Genomic DNA, 20,994 nt, shown 5'->3' with positions numbered 1-20,994 from the left:
GAGGCCGTGAGGCCAGCAACAAGGCGCGCGAGCTCGGCAACAAATGTTGCGGCCCAGCTGCGCAACTGCCGCCGGCGAGAGCGGCGGAGAGCGCGCGATGTATCCAAGGGAGAGCGAGCAGCATCCGGGCACATGAGGCCGGCGGCCGGGCGGCAGCATGTTGCGGGCGGCGATCTCGAGCCGCACGCACACACCCGCAGTCGCGGCGCACACGCACGTGCAGACACCTCGCGGAAAAGCGATAACCCGAAGACCGACGACACACAGTCAGTCGCCTGTGGACAAGCAGCCCGACTTGACGTAACGAACGACGCGAACCCGATTGCCGACTGCAGATTGGAGATTGGAGATTGGCCAGTGTGGAGAGTGGAGATTCGAGACTGGCGACTTGGAGTTTTCAACGCGCCGCGCCAAAACGCCTGCGCAAAGGGCTGCCCAAGCGGCGCCTCCCCACCAATTTTGTTTGTGTGACTCCAGTGACTGTCCGCGTGATTTCAAAACATTTTTTTCAAAAAGTTTTTTAAAATTCGGAATTTTGGTTAAGTGCCTACAAGAGATTTAGCCAGAGATTTGATTTTTTTCGAGTGCTTTTTTGTGATTTTTTAACTAAACTCGGAACACCTTGGATTTTGGAATTTGGTGTTTTTAAGAGATTTTGAAAAACTGCGATTTCGAACATTTTCGAGTGAAGCAAAGTGTTTTTGGAGCCCAAGTCCCGAAGAACATGCCTTGCCAGGCGATCTGTGGGCTGCTGCCCCTGCTGCTGCTGGGGATCTGCGCTGGAATCCCCTCCACGGAGGCCATTCCCAACGACGTCTACCTGAAGATGTTCCCGCAGCAGGCGCCTCCGGACGACCTGTGCTACGACAAGAACCACGAGCCGCAGGTCTGCGTTCCGGACTTCGTGAACGCCGCCTTCGACGCGCCCGTGGCGGCCAGCTCCACCTGCGGATCGGAGGCCACGGGCCCCGAGCGCTACTGCGAGTTCCAGGAGCACGAGCGCTCCTGCCACACCTGCGACCAGGCGGACCCGCTGCGCAGCTTCCCCGCCCGCTCCCTCACCGATCTGAACAACTCCAACAACGTGACCTGCTGGCGCAGTGCCCCCGTGTCCGGCAGTGGCGACAACGTGACCCTCACCCTGTCGCTGGGCAAGAAGTTCGAGCTGACCTACGTGATCCTGCAGCTGTGCCCGCATGCGCCGCGTCCCGACTCCATGGTGATCTACAAGAGCTCCGACCACGGCCTCACCTGGCAGCCCTTCCAGTACTACAGCTCCCAGTGCCGGCGCCTCTTCGGCCGTCCCGCCCGCCAGTCCGCCGGGCGGCACAACGAGCACGAGGCCCGCTGCACGGACATGACCAGGCCGCTGGCCTCGAGGATTGCCTTCAGGACGCTGGAGGGTAGGCCCTCTGGACGCGATCTCGACTCGTCGCCGGTGCTGCAGGACTGGGTGACGGCCACCGACATCCGCGTGGTGTTCCACCGCCTGCAGCGACCCGATCCCCAGGCCGTGCTCTCCCTGGAGGCGGGCGGCGCACCCGTCGACCTGGCCAGCGGCAAGTACAGTGTGCCGCTGCTGGGCACCGGACCCACGGGCAACAACATCGAGGTGCAGCCGGGACTGGAGGCGGTGACCCCTTCGGGTGGACTGCACTACGCCATCTCGGACTTCGCGGTGGGCGGACGGTGCAAGTGCAACGGCCACGCCTCCAAGTGCTCCGCGGACGCCAGTGGGCAGCTGAACTGCGAGTGCAGCCACAACACCGCCGGGAGGGACTGCGAGCGCTGCAAGCCCTTCCACTTCGACCGCCCCTGGGCCAGGGCCACCGCCAAGGAGACCAACGAGTGCAAGGGTGAGTCATTGCCGCCTTACAATATGTCAGCAGGCAGGCACTTTTGAGCCAATACCTGTACTATCGCAAATTAGCACTCAGTTCATTTCGAAGTATTCCAGAAACCCCGATATTTGTCCTCTATCACCACCATTATATCACAATCCCATATCACACTAATTATAACGTATCTAAGTACAAGGGTGAGTCATTAATGCTACATAATGTGGGACAAGCTCAGGATATGGCAGGGATTTTCGAGTCATTTATCAGAAATGCATATATTTTGTATCTAAGAGCCCAAATTGGTAGTCAGCTTATTCAAAAATATTATAGAACTGATAATTCTGTTAAAAATTGAGATATTTCTCCTTCACCTTCACCATTGTATTATATTATTTTTATTCCTCTAATTGACTTCCGTCCGTTCAAGTATTCTTAGAAATATCCAAGTCATAGGGTGAGTCATTACTATAATATAGTATATGATTTGGAGATATTAAAAGAAATGTTGGAGTCCTATATCAGAAATGCGTATATTTCGTATTTATTTCCCCAAATAATGCATTTAGTTTATTCAAAAGCCTTTCAAAATCGAAACCCTATTACCATCTTAATTTAAGAGGTTTCTTGTATAAAGATCCCTTTTAAAAACTCTCTGAAATATGCTAGTGCAAGGGATATGGAATAAATTCTAGATAGAACAGAGATTTATCATTTATCAGAAATGAATGTATTTCGTATTTATCACCCCGAATAAGGATTCAGTTTATTTTTAAATATTTTAGAATTTCAAAAAATTACACTAGAAACTCCTATATTCATCTTTCACCATCTCCTTACTGCTTTAATATTGCTAAAATATATTGTTTAATTAAAACTAAAGACTGGGAATGCAGCCTGACTTTGTTCTCTCTATCTTTAAACTCAACAACTCCATTAGAAATATTCATCCAACTCAACACAATTCATTATCAAGGGCGCATGAGCAGCTTGAAATAAATAATTTATCGTTGGTGAAAGGCTGAAAATAGAAGGCAATTTGTTTGTTTACCAGTAGTGTAAGGAGAGTCACTATATAAACATTGTTGAAGGACAGCTGCCAAGACAATGTTGAGCAATTCTATATTTTTGTTATTAAATTTGAATATTCGTAAGACATACGAGTGTGTTACTTAAGTGCGCCACATGCCCCGGGGAAAATATAGGATTACGATTTATTTTATTGGCCAATATTATTGGGAGGGCTCACGAGAGTACCCGAGGGATCCTACCTGGGCCTCGGAGGCTCTTTTACCTAAACTTCTGCCGTGTGGGATATCCCGCTCTGGAGATTTTCCCGGGCAACTGCCTTCTACCTAGGCGGAAGTCGACCTACGCCCCCAGAAAGGCAGTCCCAAGGAAGGGAAATTTCGAGGCGAAATTGTACCTTCGGGGCGAGTAACCCCCAAGGACGCTGGCTTTCGGCCAAGCAGCCCAATCTATTGGGCAAACATATCGGAGCTCGCAGTTAAGACCAGTGGAATCGGTGGAGATCCCAGGCGGGCAGGGTTGCAAATGCTAATCTCGAGGCACGGAACGTGGGGCGGCGACAACTCCATTAGAATTCAATTTTCGAGCCAGTCGCGTGTGTTTAGTTTTCATCTTAACTTGGTCGACTTGGGATCGCGGTGAGGGTTGCTCTTTTGCCTCTGGAAAGGCGAAGGATAGGAATTCCGGCGTAGGAACGGGCCGCAGTGAGATCTGGAGAAAGACCTGAAGGCAGTGGTGTTTGTGCTGCGGATTTGGCTTAGCCATAATTGAACAACTCGATGGACACGTGTGGAGCGGCGCTGTGGGGGAGGTATGTGGATGGTGCACTTACGGCAACTCCTGGGCCAACCCTCGCCCTCGCGAGGCGAAATCGAGACTTTACCTTTGGCCAGGCTAAACAAGCAAACAACAACAGCGCAAACATTCAATCAGCACACAATGGAGCGACGGTATGGCATTTGGGATATCCATATACCCCGTATAGCATATACCGAGTCATGAATCCCGAGTCCCGAATCCCGAATCCCCGGGATAAACCCTCGCAATTAACCCTCTAAAAACTCGCTGAGCTCGAACAATAAGCGCGAATTTAAGCGAAATTAATTTGATAAGCATTTTGAACAAGAGCGAATAGCACACAATTCGACAATCGAACATCAGAATGAGAGCAGGGAAGGTTTTGGGTTTACGATTTTGATTTTGCGCAATCCCGGGTTTGGTATTTTACATTTAACATTAGAACTGACAAAGTTATGAGGGTTCTCTTCGAGGCAGGAGAGTGGGTAAGGGAATACCATGCAATGGGTTATTTTCTCAAGATATTTTTCAATACCTTTTAAAGTTCGGAAATAAACAGTATTAAGATAAATAACATGTTGGGCGGTATAAAATATAAAGTTAATTGGGATTAAACACTTTATATCTCATACTGAACATTATTATGATCTTAAGTTTGTTTACTTGAGCAATATGCTTAAATATACTAGTAGACAATACATTTTGGTATATAATGGTATTGGTATATAATGGTATTTGGTATTCTATAAAATATATTTTTATTTTTTTTTTAATTTTTGGGTACAAAGCATGTTTATCTCATGGTTCATATAATATAAGCACTGAATATTTTATATATGAGCTCCTCCTGGCCTCGCTGTGGGTAGTAAAAACCAAATGAAAGACAAGGAAATACCACGATTGAATACAAAGTATAACCTATTTTTCATTAGAGCATCCTTAGTACTCGTCGAGCATTGTAAGCGGAGAAAAAAGTGGAGGCACCATTGAATATGTGTTGCATGCACTTGATGAAAGTGTCCTTCGTGGTCATCACGTGCCACAACATTGCAATTTTTTGCGATCCATTTGAAACGGGGGGACTGCGAGGACTGCGAGGACTGGGGGTCCTGGTGGGGAGACGAGCTGGACAATGTGCAGCCGGGACCTTTGCCATTGTTTAGTGCATAAATCACAGTCACACCGTGTGCGGGGCGGGAAAATGGAAATGAAAATGGAAAGCGAAGGGTGCTCTCTTATCAGGGGCTTGGCACGTGTGCCAGACCCGCCCGCCTGCCCGCCTGCCACGCCCCCGGCGTCCTTTGGTTTATTAGGGTTGCAAAATGCAACCCCTCACCCCTTGGATTTTTCAACTTTCAAAGGACCCGGCGCGCACATATGTAGCATGTTTATGGACAAACGAAATTAACGTTGCCATCGCCGCTTTTGACGTTCAATGTGACCTCAAACAACGGCTACAAAAACAACCAACAGGCAGCAATTACAGGCCAACAACGGCGAAAACAACAACAATGAAAGGGAAACGGAAAATGTCCAGGCCGGAAAATGTTTCCGCCGGGCGGTGTGAAAAGAAAAAACCACAGAGTATTCGGAAAAACGAACATATGCGAGCAGATTGCATTCGAATCGCCTCGAATCGAATCAAACGAAATGGGTATGGAAATCGAATCGCATCGAATGGAATCGCGCCGAGGGGAGGGGCAAGAGATATTATCTCTTAACTAACTGCGAAACGATTTAGCTGGGGTTTTAATGAGGGGGCGGTAACAGCGGGCAATTTGCAAGCCATTACCATCCAAATTAGGAGTTACCCAGATCCAGAAAAAACCCATGGAAGTAATTGACAGACAGAGCGGGAAATACCACGAAAAAGTCTAAGAACATATATTTTTGAGATGTGGTATATTATGGTATTTTTGGTATATGGTATATTTATACCAGATTAATTAGAAAATTAGATCTAATTAAGAACATATAAAAAATGGCTGTAAAAATCAAAACGATGTCAAAATCATAATAAGATATCATTTTTTGTGGTATATTATGCTATTTTTTGTGTGTAGTATTTTTGGTATGTGGTATATTTATACCAGATTAATTAGAAAATTAGGCTAATTAAGATCGTATAATAAGGGGTTGTATTCAAAAAAACGGTACACGAAGGCGTAATCACTATAAGATATAATTTTTCCAGATCTATAAAAACGAAAATTCAAATCCCCAAACGTATATACCATTACATTAGAGACTTATGACCCATAATCAATAAACAATCTCAAAATGCATATGTTTCCAATCAAGCCTCATAAGAAAGAAGGCCCCCAGAACGGAAGTTAGCCTTCTTTACGACTTATCGATTTCGATATTTCCTATTACCCTGCCGATGACCAAAATTATGGATCATTAAGTGGATCAACAATTAATAAACTAATCTCCGGGATTGCCAAGTGTGCCCGAAATGCGCTAATATTTCAAGAGGCGAATTGCGCAAGAATCTCCAGAAATCTTGATTAATGCACAGATGCAATCCCATTATTTCTCTGGCCGCGCCGGAAACCATCCATCCCGAACATTCTTTTACCATAAATTGCCAAACTCCCAACTCGGAGCATAAATTGCGCTGGATTTATAGGTGTCGAGAACAAAGGCGAGATGCAGGCGAGCCAGATACATATATTTTTAATGAGTTGAGACGGCAGCCAACTTTGACCCGCACTTAGCCCCTCAATCATAGGGCGAGTGCAGTTTATCACACCTCCGTCGACACCTCTAGGATCGGTATAGTTTGCCCTGATATATGCGTACCCATGTGCACAGGCACACGGGAGTCATAAAGAGCCGGAGTCCGAGAGAGAGCGTTTCGATTCGAATTTGAAATTTAAATTTAAACAAAAACAAACAAATTCGAGATGCTGAGGTGGCTAAAATTAACGTTGGCGTGCTGCGATGTGTTGAGATGGCGCGCAATAAATAAATTTAAATCCGTTAAAACGTTTGGCAAATCAAGACATTACTCATACGCCGTGTTGCGGCCGCACCAGAAATAGTTCCTCCGATTCTAATTCTGATGGCGGTTGCGATTCTGACTCTGATGGACGGGTCTGAAAGGCTTCGGAGCGGTGATAAATGTGCCGGGACTTAGCAAAATGCCGCACAAATTAGCCAAACAATTTGTCTAGCCGGGAATCGAGTGGAAAGGTTGATGGCTTGATGTTTACTATATGTGTCATCTAGGAAAGTGTACCACAAGGTCATTGCAACTAAGTAACTTGACTGTTGCCTATGCTCCAAAGTTCTTCAAAACACTTCCTAAAAATTCCCTAAAATTGTATTAATAATATCTTATTTAATTTACATCCTTAAATATATTTTGAACAATGCCTTCCAATCCACAATAAATCTCAGTCTCATCTTCTCCCAAATATTTAAAATTTTTCACAGTTTTTCGTGAATAAATCTCATCTCTTTGGCCCCTGCACCTTGCTTTTGTGAATGCATTTTCCCCATCAGTCAGTTTTAGTTGCTTTTACCAGATTTTTCCCTTGTCATTTTCCGAGCTTGTCGCTTTTCCTTTTTTGCCCCCCGATTTTTTGTCGTATTTTTGGTTGGCTCTCCTGGACATTGATTCGAAATTGCATTGGCATGTCCTCAAGTTATTTGCTCGTCCTTTTGAGGGGTTAGGGCTTTGTTTGGCTGTGATTCCGCTGCTTTGTGTGTGAATGTCCTGTGGCTATAATTTCGCACAGCATTCCCTGCCAGTCGCCTTATGTCAGTTTTCATCAGTTACATTTCATGAATTTTCCCTTTTTTTTTGTATTTTGCTCGTGGGTTTTTCCTTCAACTGTGAGAAGAAAAATGGGCGGCGGTGGGGATAGGGCAATGAGTAGAAAGCGAAACGTGCAAAAATCCTTTCGCCTTGCCATCTCCTCCGTTGTCATTTTAATTGTTGTTTACCGGGCTTGTCAAATGCGCACTTCAGTGCGAGAAAAAAGTACGAAAAAATAGGTGGGCCATCTGGGGTCTTGACTTTGAGATGCCCTGTATTTATTTTTTATAGAAAATATACCAAAACATTTTTTAAAAATGTTTAGTATAGAAATACTTGGTATTTTTAAGATTTACTTACCTTTAAAATATTTCGATTAAGAAGTTTGTAGAAAAAGTCTACTGATGATATTTAAGTAGCATGTTTGGTATATGCGGTATATATAGTATTTTATATGTGGTATATTTGATATATTCGGTATATTTGGTATATTTGGTATATTTAATTTGTAAATCCAGAACACAAAATGCAAAATACCTGGTATGAAAACATAGGACTGACATCGCTGCTAAGTGAAAGCCCCCAGGTGGTGCCTTTCCATTCGTTGGGCCTGGGATTTGGGATTTGGTGACTGGTGACTGGCTGCTGGCGGCTGGTGACTGGAATAGAACCGGGGACACCTAGACCATTCGTTATGATGGCCGGCTGTCTATGACGAGGCTGTCATCGCCATACGCTCTGATTTACCGACCAGGCCGGCACACACTCGTCCTGACACATCCTCGCCCATATATCCTGCCCCATCTTCGGACCCCGGGCCCACCTCACCTGCTTTAATGCCAGCGCGCTTTAACATTTGTTTTTCACCTCCAACACAACACCCTTTTGGGGCTTTCATTTAGGAATACTTTTTAATAAGCCCGTTGAAGTGAAAATCACTTTATTTTGTTGCTAACTGTATGTTTGGTTTTTTGTGGCTGGGCAAAACGTAAATACTCTCCTTCCCCCCGAAAATACTAAATATTTTGGCTTTCAATTTGAGTTTGTTTTCGGGCTTGGCTTTCAAGTGATTATGATTATTTTTTATGCACATAACGCCACACAGGCAGCCCCAGCAGCTGAAATCCGTCGCTCCGGACTGCTCATCAGCCAGCGAACGTCGAAAGCAAAGGGCACCGGCGGCCAGGATACGTAGATACCAGGATACTGGGACACGGGGATGCAAGGATGCAGGGAGCTCAAAAGCCAGGCCAAACAAAACAGAACGAAACGTTAAGTCAGCAGCTTTGAGGCGGATCAGTTAATTCATGTCCAAGGACCTGCAGATACTCTATAAGTTCGTACCGAAGTTCAAGTGAGATATGTGTACTGTACTCACACCCTTTGAATAGGAAGGGTACTTATAAGATATCTAGAACATTGAGTGAAATGTGTAGAATATTTCAACAGATTTAAATGCTGGAATAGTCTTGATATAGGGTAAAACTTTTTTGATTATTGTTATTGTTTCAGAAAGGGTTCCTGTAAGCCTTCCTTTTGTAAGGTGTTACTTACTGATGCCAATAGAAGCAGTTTTGTTTCAGAAAGGGTTCCTGTAAGCCTTCCTTTTGTAAGGTGTTACTTGCTGATGCCAATAGAAGCAGTTTTGTTATTATTTCAGAAAGGGTTCCTGTAAGCCTTCCTTTTGTAAGGTGTTACTTGCTGATGCCAATAGAAGCAGTTCTGTTTCAGAAAGGGTTCCTGTAAGCCTTCCTTTTGTAAGGTGTTACTTACTGATGCCAATAGAAGCAGTTTTGTAATGCCAAATATAACCCGTAAGCCCCAAACTTAACTAAGTAAAATCAAAAAAGATCTACAGATCAAATATAAAACCCAGTCCCTAGAGTTTGGTGGTGCAAATAGAATGTGTATTCCACTTTTCAAAAAAGGCCTTCTTCTGAGAAGCCTTCCTATTGGCAAGGTATTTTGCTTTTTATCAATTTCATAGTTACAAATCGCTCTTAAAAGTGCAGGGACTTGGGCTTCTTCCGTGCCACAGCTTCAAAAGGTAGAAAAAGGATCTGAACCTTTTGCCGCCCCCCAACCTTCCCCCCTCTGTGTGTGTCTGCTAGAAAATGGCCAAAGGCCAGCGGGGATGTGAGAACGAATGCCGTGCGTTGATTTTAACTGTTATTACCCGGGGGTCGAGGGGTTGCACCGGGTGGCGCAAGGATGTACATCTATATACATATGTCTCTGAGGCCGGGACTCGACCCCTTGGCCGTCTCTATTTGTCTGGCCATTTGAGTTTTGTGTAAGCAGTTAATTGGATCAGGGGCGCTGGCTCCCTTCAGATCTTAGCAGCCCGCCGGCCCATCGTCGTCGTGGCAGTCATCACCGGGATTCCAGACCATGTGGCAAAGAAAGCGGCATAAGAGATTGTTGCATACTTCATGGAGCTGTCGGATACATTTTTAATGGGCTGTGAATGCCAGGCCAGTTGGCAAATGTCAACACAAACACGAGGAATGCCGGCGGCCGTCGAGTCAGGTTGTTCGGAGGGTTTCCACTGGGGGTCTTCGAGGGGCTCGGGTGGCAGAGGGGGTTGGGTTTGGGTCTGGGTCTGGGAGTTGGGGCGCTGGTAGTCCCGCCTGCTCGTGGAATCTATTAAATCATTTTTGTTGCTAATACATTTGTACATAGATGGCATATGCATGTGTGCCGTGCCACTCCCCCCGGCTGCCGCTCGTAACTGGGTGTTGCTCTTGGGAATTCCTTTGAATTTGAATTGCGAATTGCGAAAATTCCCTTCGAGCTGAGCTGCCAATATGCGAAATGTGAAGTGCGGCGAACTTGCCACTTGGGGCAGCTGCCCATGCGCAACAACAACATCAATATCAACTGTCTGCCACAATGGACACGGAAAAGGGAAGCCTCCCGGGGGTGGATCGAGGAGTTCTGGGGGCAGGAAGTTGCCTTTTCGCCTGAAAAAGCTATTAAGGAACATTTATACAGAAGGGCAGAGAAGTTCAGCAAGGGGAAGGAAAGAAATAAGAAGGAAATATAAATTATAAATACATTTAATATTTGTAAATTATTGTTTGAAAGGCATACCTTTTTGATGTTACCTTCCTACTTATCCTAATAATTGTCTTATTTATATAAACTTGAGAAGTAAATACTGAAATATTAGTTCTTGAATTTAATTGGGTAGACAATTAAATGAGTAGGGAAATTAAAAAAAAAAACAATTTTGTATTTTATTTAGTTATTCTTAAAAATATTATTAAAATTTGTCCCTGCTTTTTTGACTTATTTTTACTCAAATATTGGGTAGTTAACATGAAAATACATTTAAATACATATTATTGATAATGTTCAAATGATAAAAAGAAATGCTTTTGAGATCCTTTTGGTAATTATAGTCCTCTGATTATAAACTTCAGGCTTCTTGCTGACTGGTAAACATTCAAAGTACCCCTTCAATCTTCCCGATTCTCCTCGATCCACCCACTGGCTCCGGCCTAATGATATGTATGGCATATCGGACATAAAAAAGCCAGCAGCCCGGGGCAACATAAATCAAAATGTGTGCGGTGGCAACTGCAACTTCTCACCTTCGGCGGGAAAAGAGGGGCGTTTGGGTAGTTTTGGGCTCTGCAGCTCAGCAGCTCTGCCGCCTTGCAGTTTTCCGTTTGCTGTTTTCAGCTTTTGTGTTTCCCCCTGGTTTTCGGGGGAAACGCCGCGGCCAAGTGCCACTAAACGTAGTGTAAATAAGCATTTAACAGCAATAGCAACAACATCCCGGCAATAAATGGCATTACAAACAACGGGCAAATAAATCGCGGTGAAGCGCAAATGCCCAGATGAAAAACCCGCTGCCGCGCTTAACATTTACAACATGCAACAGTGAGCGAGAGAATTATGCAGGCAGCGGTGGCAGCCGCAGAAGTAGCAACATTGCAGATGGCAGGTTGCACATGGCACACTGCACATGGCACATGGTGTTGCCGCCGACATGTTGACTTATGCGGCAGCGGCAGCAGCGGTGGCAGCTTCTCAGCCCAGCTCCTCGGCCTTCCCAAGTTGCACGCTTCAAAAGACCTGGACATGCGATTCGAGATGCGAGCAACAGCCTCCGATGCAGGAGCACAAAAAAGCCCAAGCAACCCAAGAAACCGAAGAAACACGCCGCCAACAACTTGCAACGGCGGCTTCATCTCGCCTTTTTATTGTTGCCGCCTGGCACCTTGCCGGCTGCCCATGGCCAGCTGAAAAATCATAAAAAAGTATGGAAAACCGGCAGAAACGCCAGAAGTTGATGTTGGGGGCGCCATAAAATGACCAGAAGTGAAACATGGGGATCGTGTTGGTTATGGGAAGGTGTACAGATGACCGGCTGCATAAAATAATGGTTCCAAATCACAGAGAAGATACATTTAAGGGGGACTACTCTTAAATGTATCTGAAATTTAAAGAATTTTTAACATATTATATCTACAATATTATTTGTTATAACTCTGGGGTAAATGAACAGGAATTCTAAACCTATAAATTAGCCCCTTTCACATTCCATATCTCATCTAACTAGCTCGATTTATTTATTTCCGCATAAATCTTTTGAATTTCCCCCCTAATTCACGCTTTGCCGAAAAGCTCTCTATTTTATTTTGCCATGAAAAATACGATTATTTTCATTCGCATTATGTGTTTTTTATGCCTCTGACTAACCCATTTCGATGCCGAATTTAGTCAGCCAATTTGATTGATATGTTCTTGGATTTGTTTTATAGATAAACAAACAGTGTGCTACGCTTTTGAGTTTCTCACTCTTTATACGCCATACATGCCATAAAATCTGCTCCAAATACACCTAATTATCGAGTAAAGTACAGAACGCTGGCCCCCTTCACAGTTTCGCCGGCTGTCAGCGGGGAAATTTATCCCAGAATGTAAGGGAAAAAAGTACTGGCAGTAAAATCCCGAAACGGGGCGATGAAGTTGCGCAAAGTGGCCAAAAACGAGAATGGATGACGCCTCTCGGTCGGCGTCAGGTGCATCAAAGGTGTGAAGTGCAATCAAAAGCTACACTCGGAAGACCACAATTCTCACCTAAAACTGGTAGTTCGTGTCAGTTTTAAAAATAAACCTTGGGCAGGGAAGAATCCACAGTATAACACCAAGTTCTTATTACTTAAAGAGGAGAAAGGGATACTTTTCTACAGAACTTTTACACAACTTCTTTGGTATGCCATCGAACTGCCTGTAAAAACTAGTAATAGTATAAGGGATATACATAAAACCCTTTAAAGTCCGAAATTTGTAAAAAAATACTGAATATTATATCCGTTTATACTAGAAAATACTAGTTCCTTTTTGAAATCAAAAGCTACACTTGGAAAACCAGGACTTTTAGACAACTGCTTTGGTATACCATCAAACTGCCTGTAAAAACTAGTAATATTATAAAGAATATACCCTTCATAGTCCGAAATTTGTAAAAAAAATATTGAATACTAGAAAAATACTAGTTCCGTTTTTCCTAAGCCTTTTACTTTAAATTAATCTTTAAATTGACATCTACAGCACTTGAAGCTTATTCAAAACAAAAACTTTTTTGTTATGGAATTACACATATTTTGTACTTCTCGTAGCACAAAAAGTTGTAACTTCTCCATCGCTGCTGAGAGACCCGGTTCCAACTGCCCCTCCAGCGCTCTGCATACACATTCGCCGGCTGAGTTTTTTAGTCAAATAAAAAGCTCATTAGGCGAGTTGACCAAATTGCAACATGTTTCTTAATTTCGCCGTTGTTTCTCGTCGTTATTTATTTTATATTTTTTGCTTTGCGGGAGGGCGGCCGCCACGCCTGCGGAAAAGAGCCAATTCAAACATTAACCCTCCAGCTGCCCCCGTCCGCTGGGCAAACAAAAGATAAACAAACAGGCAATGAGGAAAATAAAATGAGATAAAATAAATGAAAAGCAAATTTCAAGTTGGAAAAGCAAAGCTCCAAAATCGAGCGGGCCAAAAGCCATCGTCAAAAGCCATTAAAATTGAAGCTGTCGAATGATGCCCATCACGACGAGGCTGGGCCCGCAGAGGCGGGTAAAAAGGGGCAGGGGCTGGCGGGGGTCACTCCGGCAGGTGTGTACGCCTCGCCCAGGGTCAGGCAAATAATTAACTCTGAGCCGATTTAAGCTGCGAAAGTTACATTCGCCGCCTATCAGGCAGAGGCATCGGCATCGGCATCGGCTTCCAGGGCATCGTGTGCTCGTGGGCTCGAAATTAATTTTCACACACAGGTCGAGGGGATTTTCGGTGGAGAGCTTTCTTCTGGGAACTTAATTACAGACCTCAAGATCGGACGCGAGATGATCATTTGACTACCTAATGGAAATGGCTTGGGGGTGTGACGAGAAGTGGGTTTTTCGGCGTAATTTGCTGAAGAGAAAATGGGAACTCCTTAAAGTACAGTTATTAAAACTAACTTAAGTTACTTTTAATAACTTTATTTTTATAAATTCTGTTTTTGATGCATTATACAAGACCATTTTTTAGTATCATTATAAAATACCATTAATATATACCAACAATATATACTGCTAGTATATGCCATTTATATATACCAACTAATATTTACCATTTATATATACCAATTAATATATACAAATTAATGTATACCAATTAATATATACCAACTAATATATACCATTAGTATATACCAATTATATATACCAACTAAAATATACCATTAGTATATACCAACTAATATATACCATTAGTATATACCATTATTAAATACCATTATAACTTAATTACTGGTTAAAACATAACTTAGAACATAAAATTGTTTTTATTTTCAACCATTTAATAACTAATCTTTAGGCAAAATGTACTAAAAATCGTATGAGATATTTCTTTCTTTTCAAGAATGATTTATCTCCTTATAAGAGCAAGACCCAACTGCTCATGAATTAAATATTTAAAGCTGTATACTAACTTCAAGGAGAGAGTAGCTTTTCCTTTAAAACCGACTGGTCTTAAATAATTCCAAAAGTCAAAGCAGACCAGGGGCACCCATTTCTCCGACTAATAACCGGAATAAATCCAAATTTACCTTGACATTTACCCAACGCTGGCTCGCAATTAAATTCAATCATTTTATTAGGAAAAATGTGTGGGCTGTGAACTGTGAAATGGCCGCAGGAGCAATTTGCAGCTCCCCTGGTAGTTGGACATCGGCAGACCCCATTGATCCCAGGCCCCGCATTCGGTGTGTTATTGCTTTGCGCATTCAAGCAAGCAGCCAGGCATCCATCGATGTTATTTTGGGTATTTTTCCTTTAATTAAATTTTACACAAATATTTCTCTGCGAAAGTATTTACCAAATTGAAGTTCTATGCCGGCGCGGCCAACCCCCTTGACAGCATGGGGATGGTGTGGCCTGGGGGATGGCGAAGGATCTAGATCTGGGCTCTGACAAATGGTCACCTGTTCGAAAGGTAAGGCCCACAAGGGTGCCGGGGATGGGACTGTCTTGTCGAGATTCGCCGACTCCTTTCGTATGCCCTGACAGGCGCCAAAAGACGACGAGATTAAGTCATCGAAGCGGCAAACTCGGAAAAAGGGAAAGCCGGCAACAATAATCCAGCTTTCATTGTCTTCGGGGTGGTTGGTGGGTGGCACTCATCGTTTTCCCTTTTCGAAAAATATTTTCATTTGACAAATTTTAGATTTCCTTTACATTTTTTGCGCTCGGTGGTTGGTCTTGTCTCTGTGTGTACTTCATTTTTTTCATTTTTTGGCCCGCCGCCGAGGCTGGAGTGGCATTTACTTGCCGTGGGCCAAACGGGCTCACTTTAATTTGGTTTCTTTTTTTTCTTTTGGTTTGCTGCTCAAGCACGTAATTATCCTTTTTTGAACGCTTACTCCCCCACTCTGGGCGGCTTTTTCTGGCCTTTTGCATTCGGCAAGTTGTTTATGTATTTATTTTCGGCTTTCCTGCTGCCTTCGGAACCACACTCCATTCCCATTTTATGACATCTTGTTATTTTTATTGTCATTGAGTTTGGCCTTTTGTCGTGTCGGGGGACCGGGGGATCCCTCGCAGTCGTAGATTTTCCCATTGTTAATGCCGTCTTATTAATTTTTGAGGTCTGCAAACGATCCTATTAGGCAGTCGAGCCAAGAACATTGACAACATCATCTCGGCGAGTCGGGTGGGGGGAATGGGAATGTCTCGTTAGAGACAACACAACTTCTTGGGGCAGGGGATGGGATAGGAAAGCGGATCAAGTATCGTAAGACCCGTGTCAAAAGAAACCTCCTAATCTCCGTTCTACAAGATCCCACCGCTCTGATTAGAAATCAAAGCCTTTGGCCGGAACCGCAATTTTCGCAGCCAACAACAGTCCGTAATCAAATGCAAATTATCAAGGCACCCAACGAAAAAACGAACGGAGAAAAAATGTTTGGGGCGTGTTACCAAAACAGAGAGACCAGCAACAACCACATCGATGTTCACAAAAGAAAAAGTTTCGATTTGGTTTTTATTTAATTTTATTTTTTCCTCTCGTTTTCCCTCCCGAATTCTGTGTGTCCCTCCCTCTTGACCACAAAATTTATGTAGATTTACTGTGGGCAGTGGTATCCCCCCTTCGATTTCGGTTTTTTCCTGCATTTTTTCTTGGCCTTTTGTTTTTGATTGAGACATTTCCAAGTGCGACTTCTTGGCCATGGTCAATTAAAATATAGAGAGATGAGTGCTGAAGAAGACACGCGGAATGGCAGATACTCTACGGCAGGGATGGGGAGCTAAGCTATTGGACTTACAAAATGAAGCTTCGATGATATATATGACATAGAAACCCTCGATGGTAACTGTTCTCCATGATGTATATGATACATTTACCTTTGATTATGTATATGATACATCCATCCTCCAGTCACCTTCGGTGATATATTTAACATTTTTATAAAAATACATTATAATATATCTTATTATTATCCCGGAAGTAGTGTCAGTGCTTGAGGTTGTCCCCCGCCAAGTTAGGGTATCTAATGCTAGGCCCCTGGCCAAGATCCACCGGGCAACGCCTATCGATTTCCATGGCTCTGTTGATCCACCGACCCAACACGCCAAAGCGCAATCAAAAAGCGTTTTTAATAATGCGCTAAGTGATTGTTAAGCGCTGGTGGAGGTGGAGCTGAAGCTGGAGCTGGAGTTGGAGCTGGAGCCGGAGAGGCCCCTCCATGGCTTTCCCAATCCCACAGATTCCGAAGTCGGGCTGAAGTCGTTAATGAGTCTGGCGGTTCGACGACGGCGACCTTCGGTGACACCCGCATCTTGCACTCGGAAAAAAGAACCATTTTTTATCCCAACTATTAGGAAAATATGAAAAATCAGCATAAAAACCTACTAAATTGTCTGGTATATGGGTTGCTATTGGGTTTTTAAAGTAGTATTTTAGGTATTTTTATGGCCTAAGATGGACCAAGCATTATGATGATTTGATATTATTATAATGATGTTTTTAAAACTCATATATTTTGAACTAAGTGGGAAAAATGTTTGTCTAGGCCCCATTAGTTTTTCGTTAAATATTGTATATAATTTTTCCCAAGTGTGCTTGTTTTTTTACGAGGCCTAGGGAGGCAGGGCTCGGCCTCTCCGCCAGCTTATTAATACTCAATTACATTTAATTAATCAACCCGGCGAGGATAGGAGCTCCGACACCTCGCCGCAATGAGGTTGCACAATCGAAAGGCGCCGCTGCAAGATGAGAAGTGAGAAAAACCGGGGGAAACTAAGCCCCCATCTCCATCTCCATCTCAATCTCAAGCCCAATCCGAAGAACTGGCGAATCGGCATTGGCTTCATTAGCGTTGAGACAAACACCAAATTATCGGCTCAAACAAATTGAAGTTGGTCATCTGTATGCGTAAACAAATCGGTCAAGTTCCCCGAGAGGAGGCGACGAATATTTCGAAACCGATTCCGGTCTTTGGAATGCCGCAGTTGCAGTTGCATTTTCAGTCCGGCGAGGAAGTGAAAGGTGGCAGCTGACGGCGATGGGAAAACGATGAGGCTCCATCGCCAGTATCAAGTCCCACTGATGAATGAATGGTCGAGGTCCGGCCGAATGAATATGAATGGATCGGGGATCTTTGGAAGAGCGGTGATTTCTTTTTTCGAGTGCATTCAGGGGTGAAGGTTAACCAGATGACAGCTTTGGAATAAGTTCGAATCAAGAAAAACCTAGTTAACCAACTGTTTTGTACTATTTTATAATATAATCTCTAAAAATCCCATATTCCATAGTACCTAGTTTATTTAAATAATATTTCTCTGCAGCTGCAATTCCAAGCCCAGCCACTAAATGCAGGCAATTACCCGTGCTTATTCCCTCACGGGAACTTTGTCCCCATTTCAAAGTTTTCTTATCACACTCAACTATTTGGGAAGCTGGGCAAACAAAGCGCTCCCAAAAAATAAATACAGCCAAGAACTGGAAAAAGCAGAAACAATACAAAAAGTAAGCCAACGTGGGAGAATGCTTCAGTCAGGGGAAACGACTATGTCATACCCATTGTGATATTTTCTAAGATTTGTGTAGAACAATATCATGAAGGGTCTTGGAAAAAACGTTAGGAACTCTCTTACTTGCTATACATTTTGGCATCCAACCCTAAAAGCACTTCCCATTCAGTATACCTTAGTACCCACCTCATACCCCGCATAAAAAGTGGCAGAGGCCGAGATTAAAAATGACAAACAATGCAGCGAAAGTCGCCCTGTAATAATATTTGTACACCTCCCCCCCCAGTGAGTTTTCCCCCGTTTTTCGGGGAGAGGAAAAATTACTTCATTAAAAGTTCGAAATGAAGAAGAAGTGTCCGAAAAAGGTTGGACGTTGCCAAAGACCGGGCTAAGGTGTCCAGCTGCTGTCCCGATAAGAAACTCATAATTGGTGTCATTAAAAAAGCCATTTCGGAAGTTGTTAATCTTCCGCCGCGTCGCATCGCCTCGCGTGGGGCCAGCAATTATGCCAACTAGCGGGGGACTCGCTCGCCGGAAAAAGTCAACTGAAGATGCATAAATATGTAATTTATTAAGGGAACAGAGCGGGGGGAGCCCCAAGAAGCCGGCAGCTGAGAAACCGTTTACAACAATGCCCCGACTTTTGTTTATTGTTATCATTATTTAGCCAACTGATAAGCCGGCGTCCAGGGACAGGGACAGGGACAGGGCCCTGGGAATGAATAGCTGCAGAAGGGGGTATCCCATCTCCGGCCAAGAAGCAGCTCGTTTTTCATATATCTCCGCTCGCTGTGTTCATCTTTTAATTATAAAGTGCGATAAATGTGACACACAAAAAGTTGGGGGAGATAGCCAAGCACAAGAAATGGTAGAGTCCGCTGAAAAAATGAAGCTAAGAGAAAATCCTAGGTCGATGAAAGCAATACTCTTCTAGAATACTCATCTAATAAATCTTAAATCGAAATATGGGAAAAACCACCTGATTTTTCATATGATGTCACCGTGTTTTTAAAGAGAAGACTCTTATAGAAAAAAGTTTACAAATAGTTTATAGTAATTATAATTAATTATTATACCATTGTTACCTAAAAAGAAAACTCTTTTGAAAAGGAATTTGCAAATATTATATAGTAACTTTAAAAAAAAATACTTACATATAATATTTGTTATTTTTATAATAATACCGCTGCAACGTAAAGCTTATATTTTGTATATTCCCCTATTTTCTGATGATTTCACTACCAAAACTCCAAGATAGGGTATAGACAAAAGAACGGCAATCAAGAGTCGTTAAGGGGCAGTGCAAGATCTTTTGTTTGTTGGTTTTTTAGGCCGCCTGCTGCCTGCCTCTTGTGAATAGCATTTAATAAACATACACCCAGGACACCCAGGATGTCGTAGGAACAAGGACCACATTGCCAGACCCTAGCCTATCCCCTCACCAAGCCAGCCCATGCAATCCTCTAGGCCTGCTTTATGAAATAGCAAAATGTCCCATAAAGTAGAATGGCATGAGATAGTAGGCGAACGGCGCGAGTGACCACAAACTGGCTGTAAAGGGAGGCAGATACTCGTGCATGGCCATCTTGTGTTGCGGCTTTGTCTTGGCCATAAATATTATCTGCACTTGTTGGCCTATAACTTTGCACTGGCTTCTGTTTCGTTGGTTCCCTCTTTCTGCCCCTTTTTTTACGACCTTTACCAGAGCACCAAAGTCGCTTTCGTCGCCCCAGTCAAGTGTTAATTTCTTCGCCAGCAATTAACTTCTGGCTCGCTCTCCCCCTTAAAGCGAAACCAAGAGCCCCCAACAGAAAAAAATGGCAGAAAAAATGGCACTGATAGCCAGAAAAGGCAGAAGATACATTTGGACGAGCTTTGGAGATGTATAGATACCATTGTCTTAATATGCAAATTGCATTGTCTGCCGACGGCAGTCGTTGTCCTAAGGTTCAATTGGAGCGCGGATCAGCTTCCGTTTATCTCTTTGACCTCGAGCGTTTTCTGGAAAACAGAAAACCGAAAACCAGATAAATATATGTACAAATATTAATAAAGATTCGACGGAGCTGGCTGGCAGGAATCATGATCACACGGAAAAAAAAATTATAAGTATTGAATTTGTTGATCAGGGCTATTCTTGATATTGATGATATTGAGAATAGTTCTTGAAAATTTGGAAGTTGTGGCTCTATTGGCTTGAACTTTGTAACTTTTTTCAAATAATTACAACAGTTTTATAAATAGAAATTTTCTTTATATACCAAAAAAAAATACAAATGCAACTTTTGCTGTGGTTTTTCAAAACTACAGCACTATAGCAAGAATAACTGGTGAAAATATGGTGTGGCTCAACTGCCTCGACTTTCGTAACTACTCTTCCAATAATCACAACAGTTTTACAGATATAAATGCACTCTAAATACCAAAAAATACCAAACAATTAAAATTCCCAATTTTGTAACTTTTTCATAAGGTGTTTTTAAGCTTTTCCTTGCCTTACACTTTTAAATACTAGTTATTTTCATAAGGTGTTTTTAAGCTTTCCTTTGCCTTACACTTTTAAATACTAGTTTGAATATAGAGATCAGCATTTCTCCCAGTGCAGATCGCGCTTGTCGCGGGAAAAGTCTTGCACATTTTACTTATTATCATTGTTTTGGCCCATTGTGATTTGCTTTGGCTGGCCCCGTTCATGTTACTTTCACGACTTGTCCTCTCCCTGAATCTGAATCTGAATCTAAATCTGCATCTGCGACTGCAACTGCAACTGCAACTGCATCTGTATCTATATCCCCGGCCCATTGACAATATACTTTATGCGGCACTCAGGTGAATGGCACTGCCGAATAATGGTAGCTATCGGGTAACCGTTTTGTCAAATGGCGAGTACACAGCCCGACTTGACTTGACTTGACTTGGCCTGGAAGTACGGGGCAGCCAGATAGTCATCTGGCCGGGATTCAGTGGGAAACTGGGCACAGGAACCGGGAACTGCGATCAACTGTCGTGTGAGGAACCCACAGTACCAAGCATTTCTCAT

The 20,994-nt window shown here is 43.3% G+C and overlaps 1 protein-coding gene across 2 annotated transcripts in view; it reads left to right on the top strand.

Annotated features, from left to right (window-relative positions):
• The first annotated feature begins 235 nt into the window (after positions 1 to 235).
• Positions 236 to 20,994, top strand: part of LOC108025896 (netrin-A) — a 53,153-nt gene continuing 32,394 nt past the window's right edge. For both annotated transcript variants that reach the window (XM_017096578.3, XM_017096579.2), the window contains exon 1: positions 236 to 1,856. In XM_017096578.3, the coding sequence (XP_016952067.1) occupies positions 725 to 1,856 (1,132 nt within the window). In that variant the 5' untranslated portion in view covers positions 236 to 724. The remainder of the gene's footprint in view (positions 1,857 to 20,994) is intronic.

The sequence above is a fragment of the Drosophila biarmipes genome, chromosome X (assembly GCF_025231255.1).
Source record: "Drosophila biarmipes strain raj3 chromosome X, RU_DBia_V1.1, whole genome shotgun sequence".
Taxonomy (NCBI): Eukaryota; Metazoa; Arthropoda; class Insecta; order Diptera; family Drosophilidae; genus Drosophila; species Drosophila biarmipes.
The sequence above is the reverse complement of the archived record's forward strand: the minus strand, read 5'-3'. Positions and strand labels throughout refer to the sequence as shown.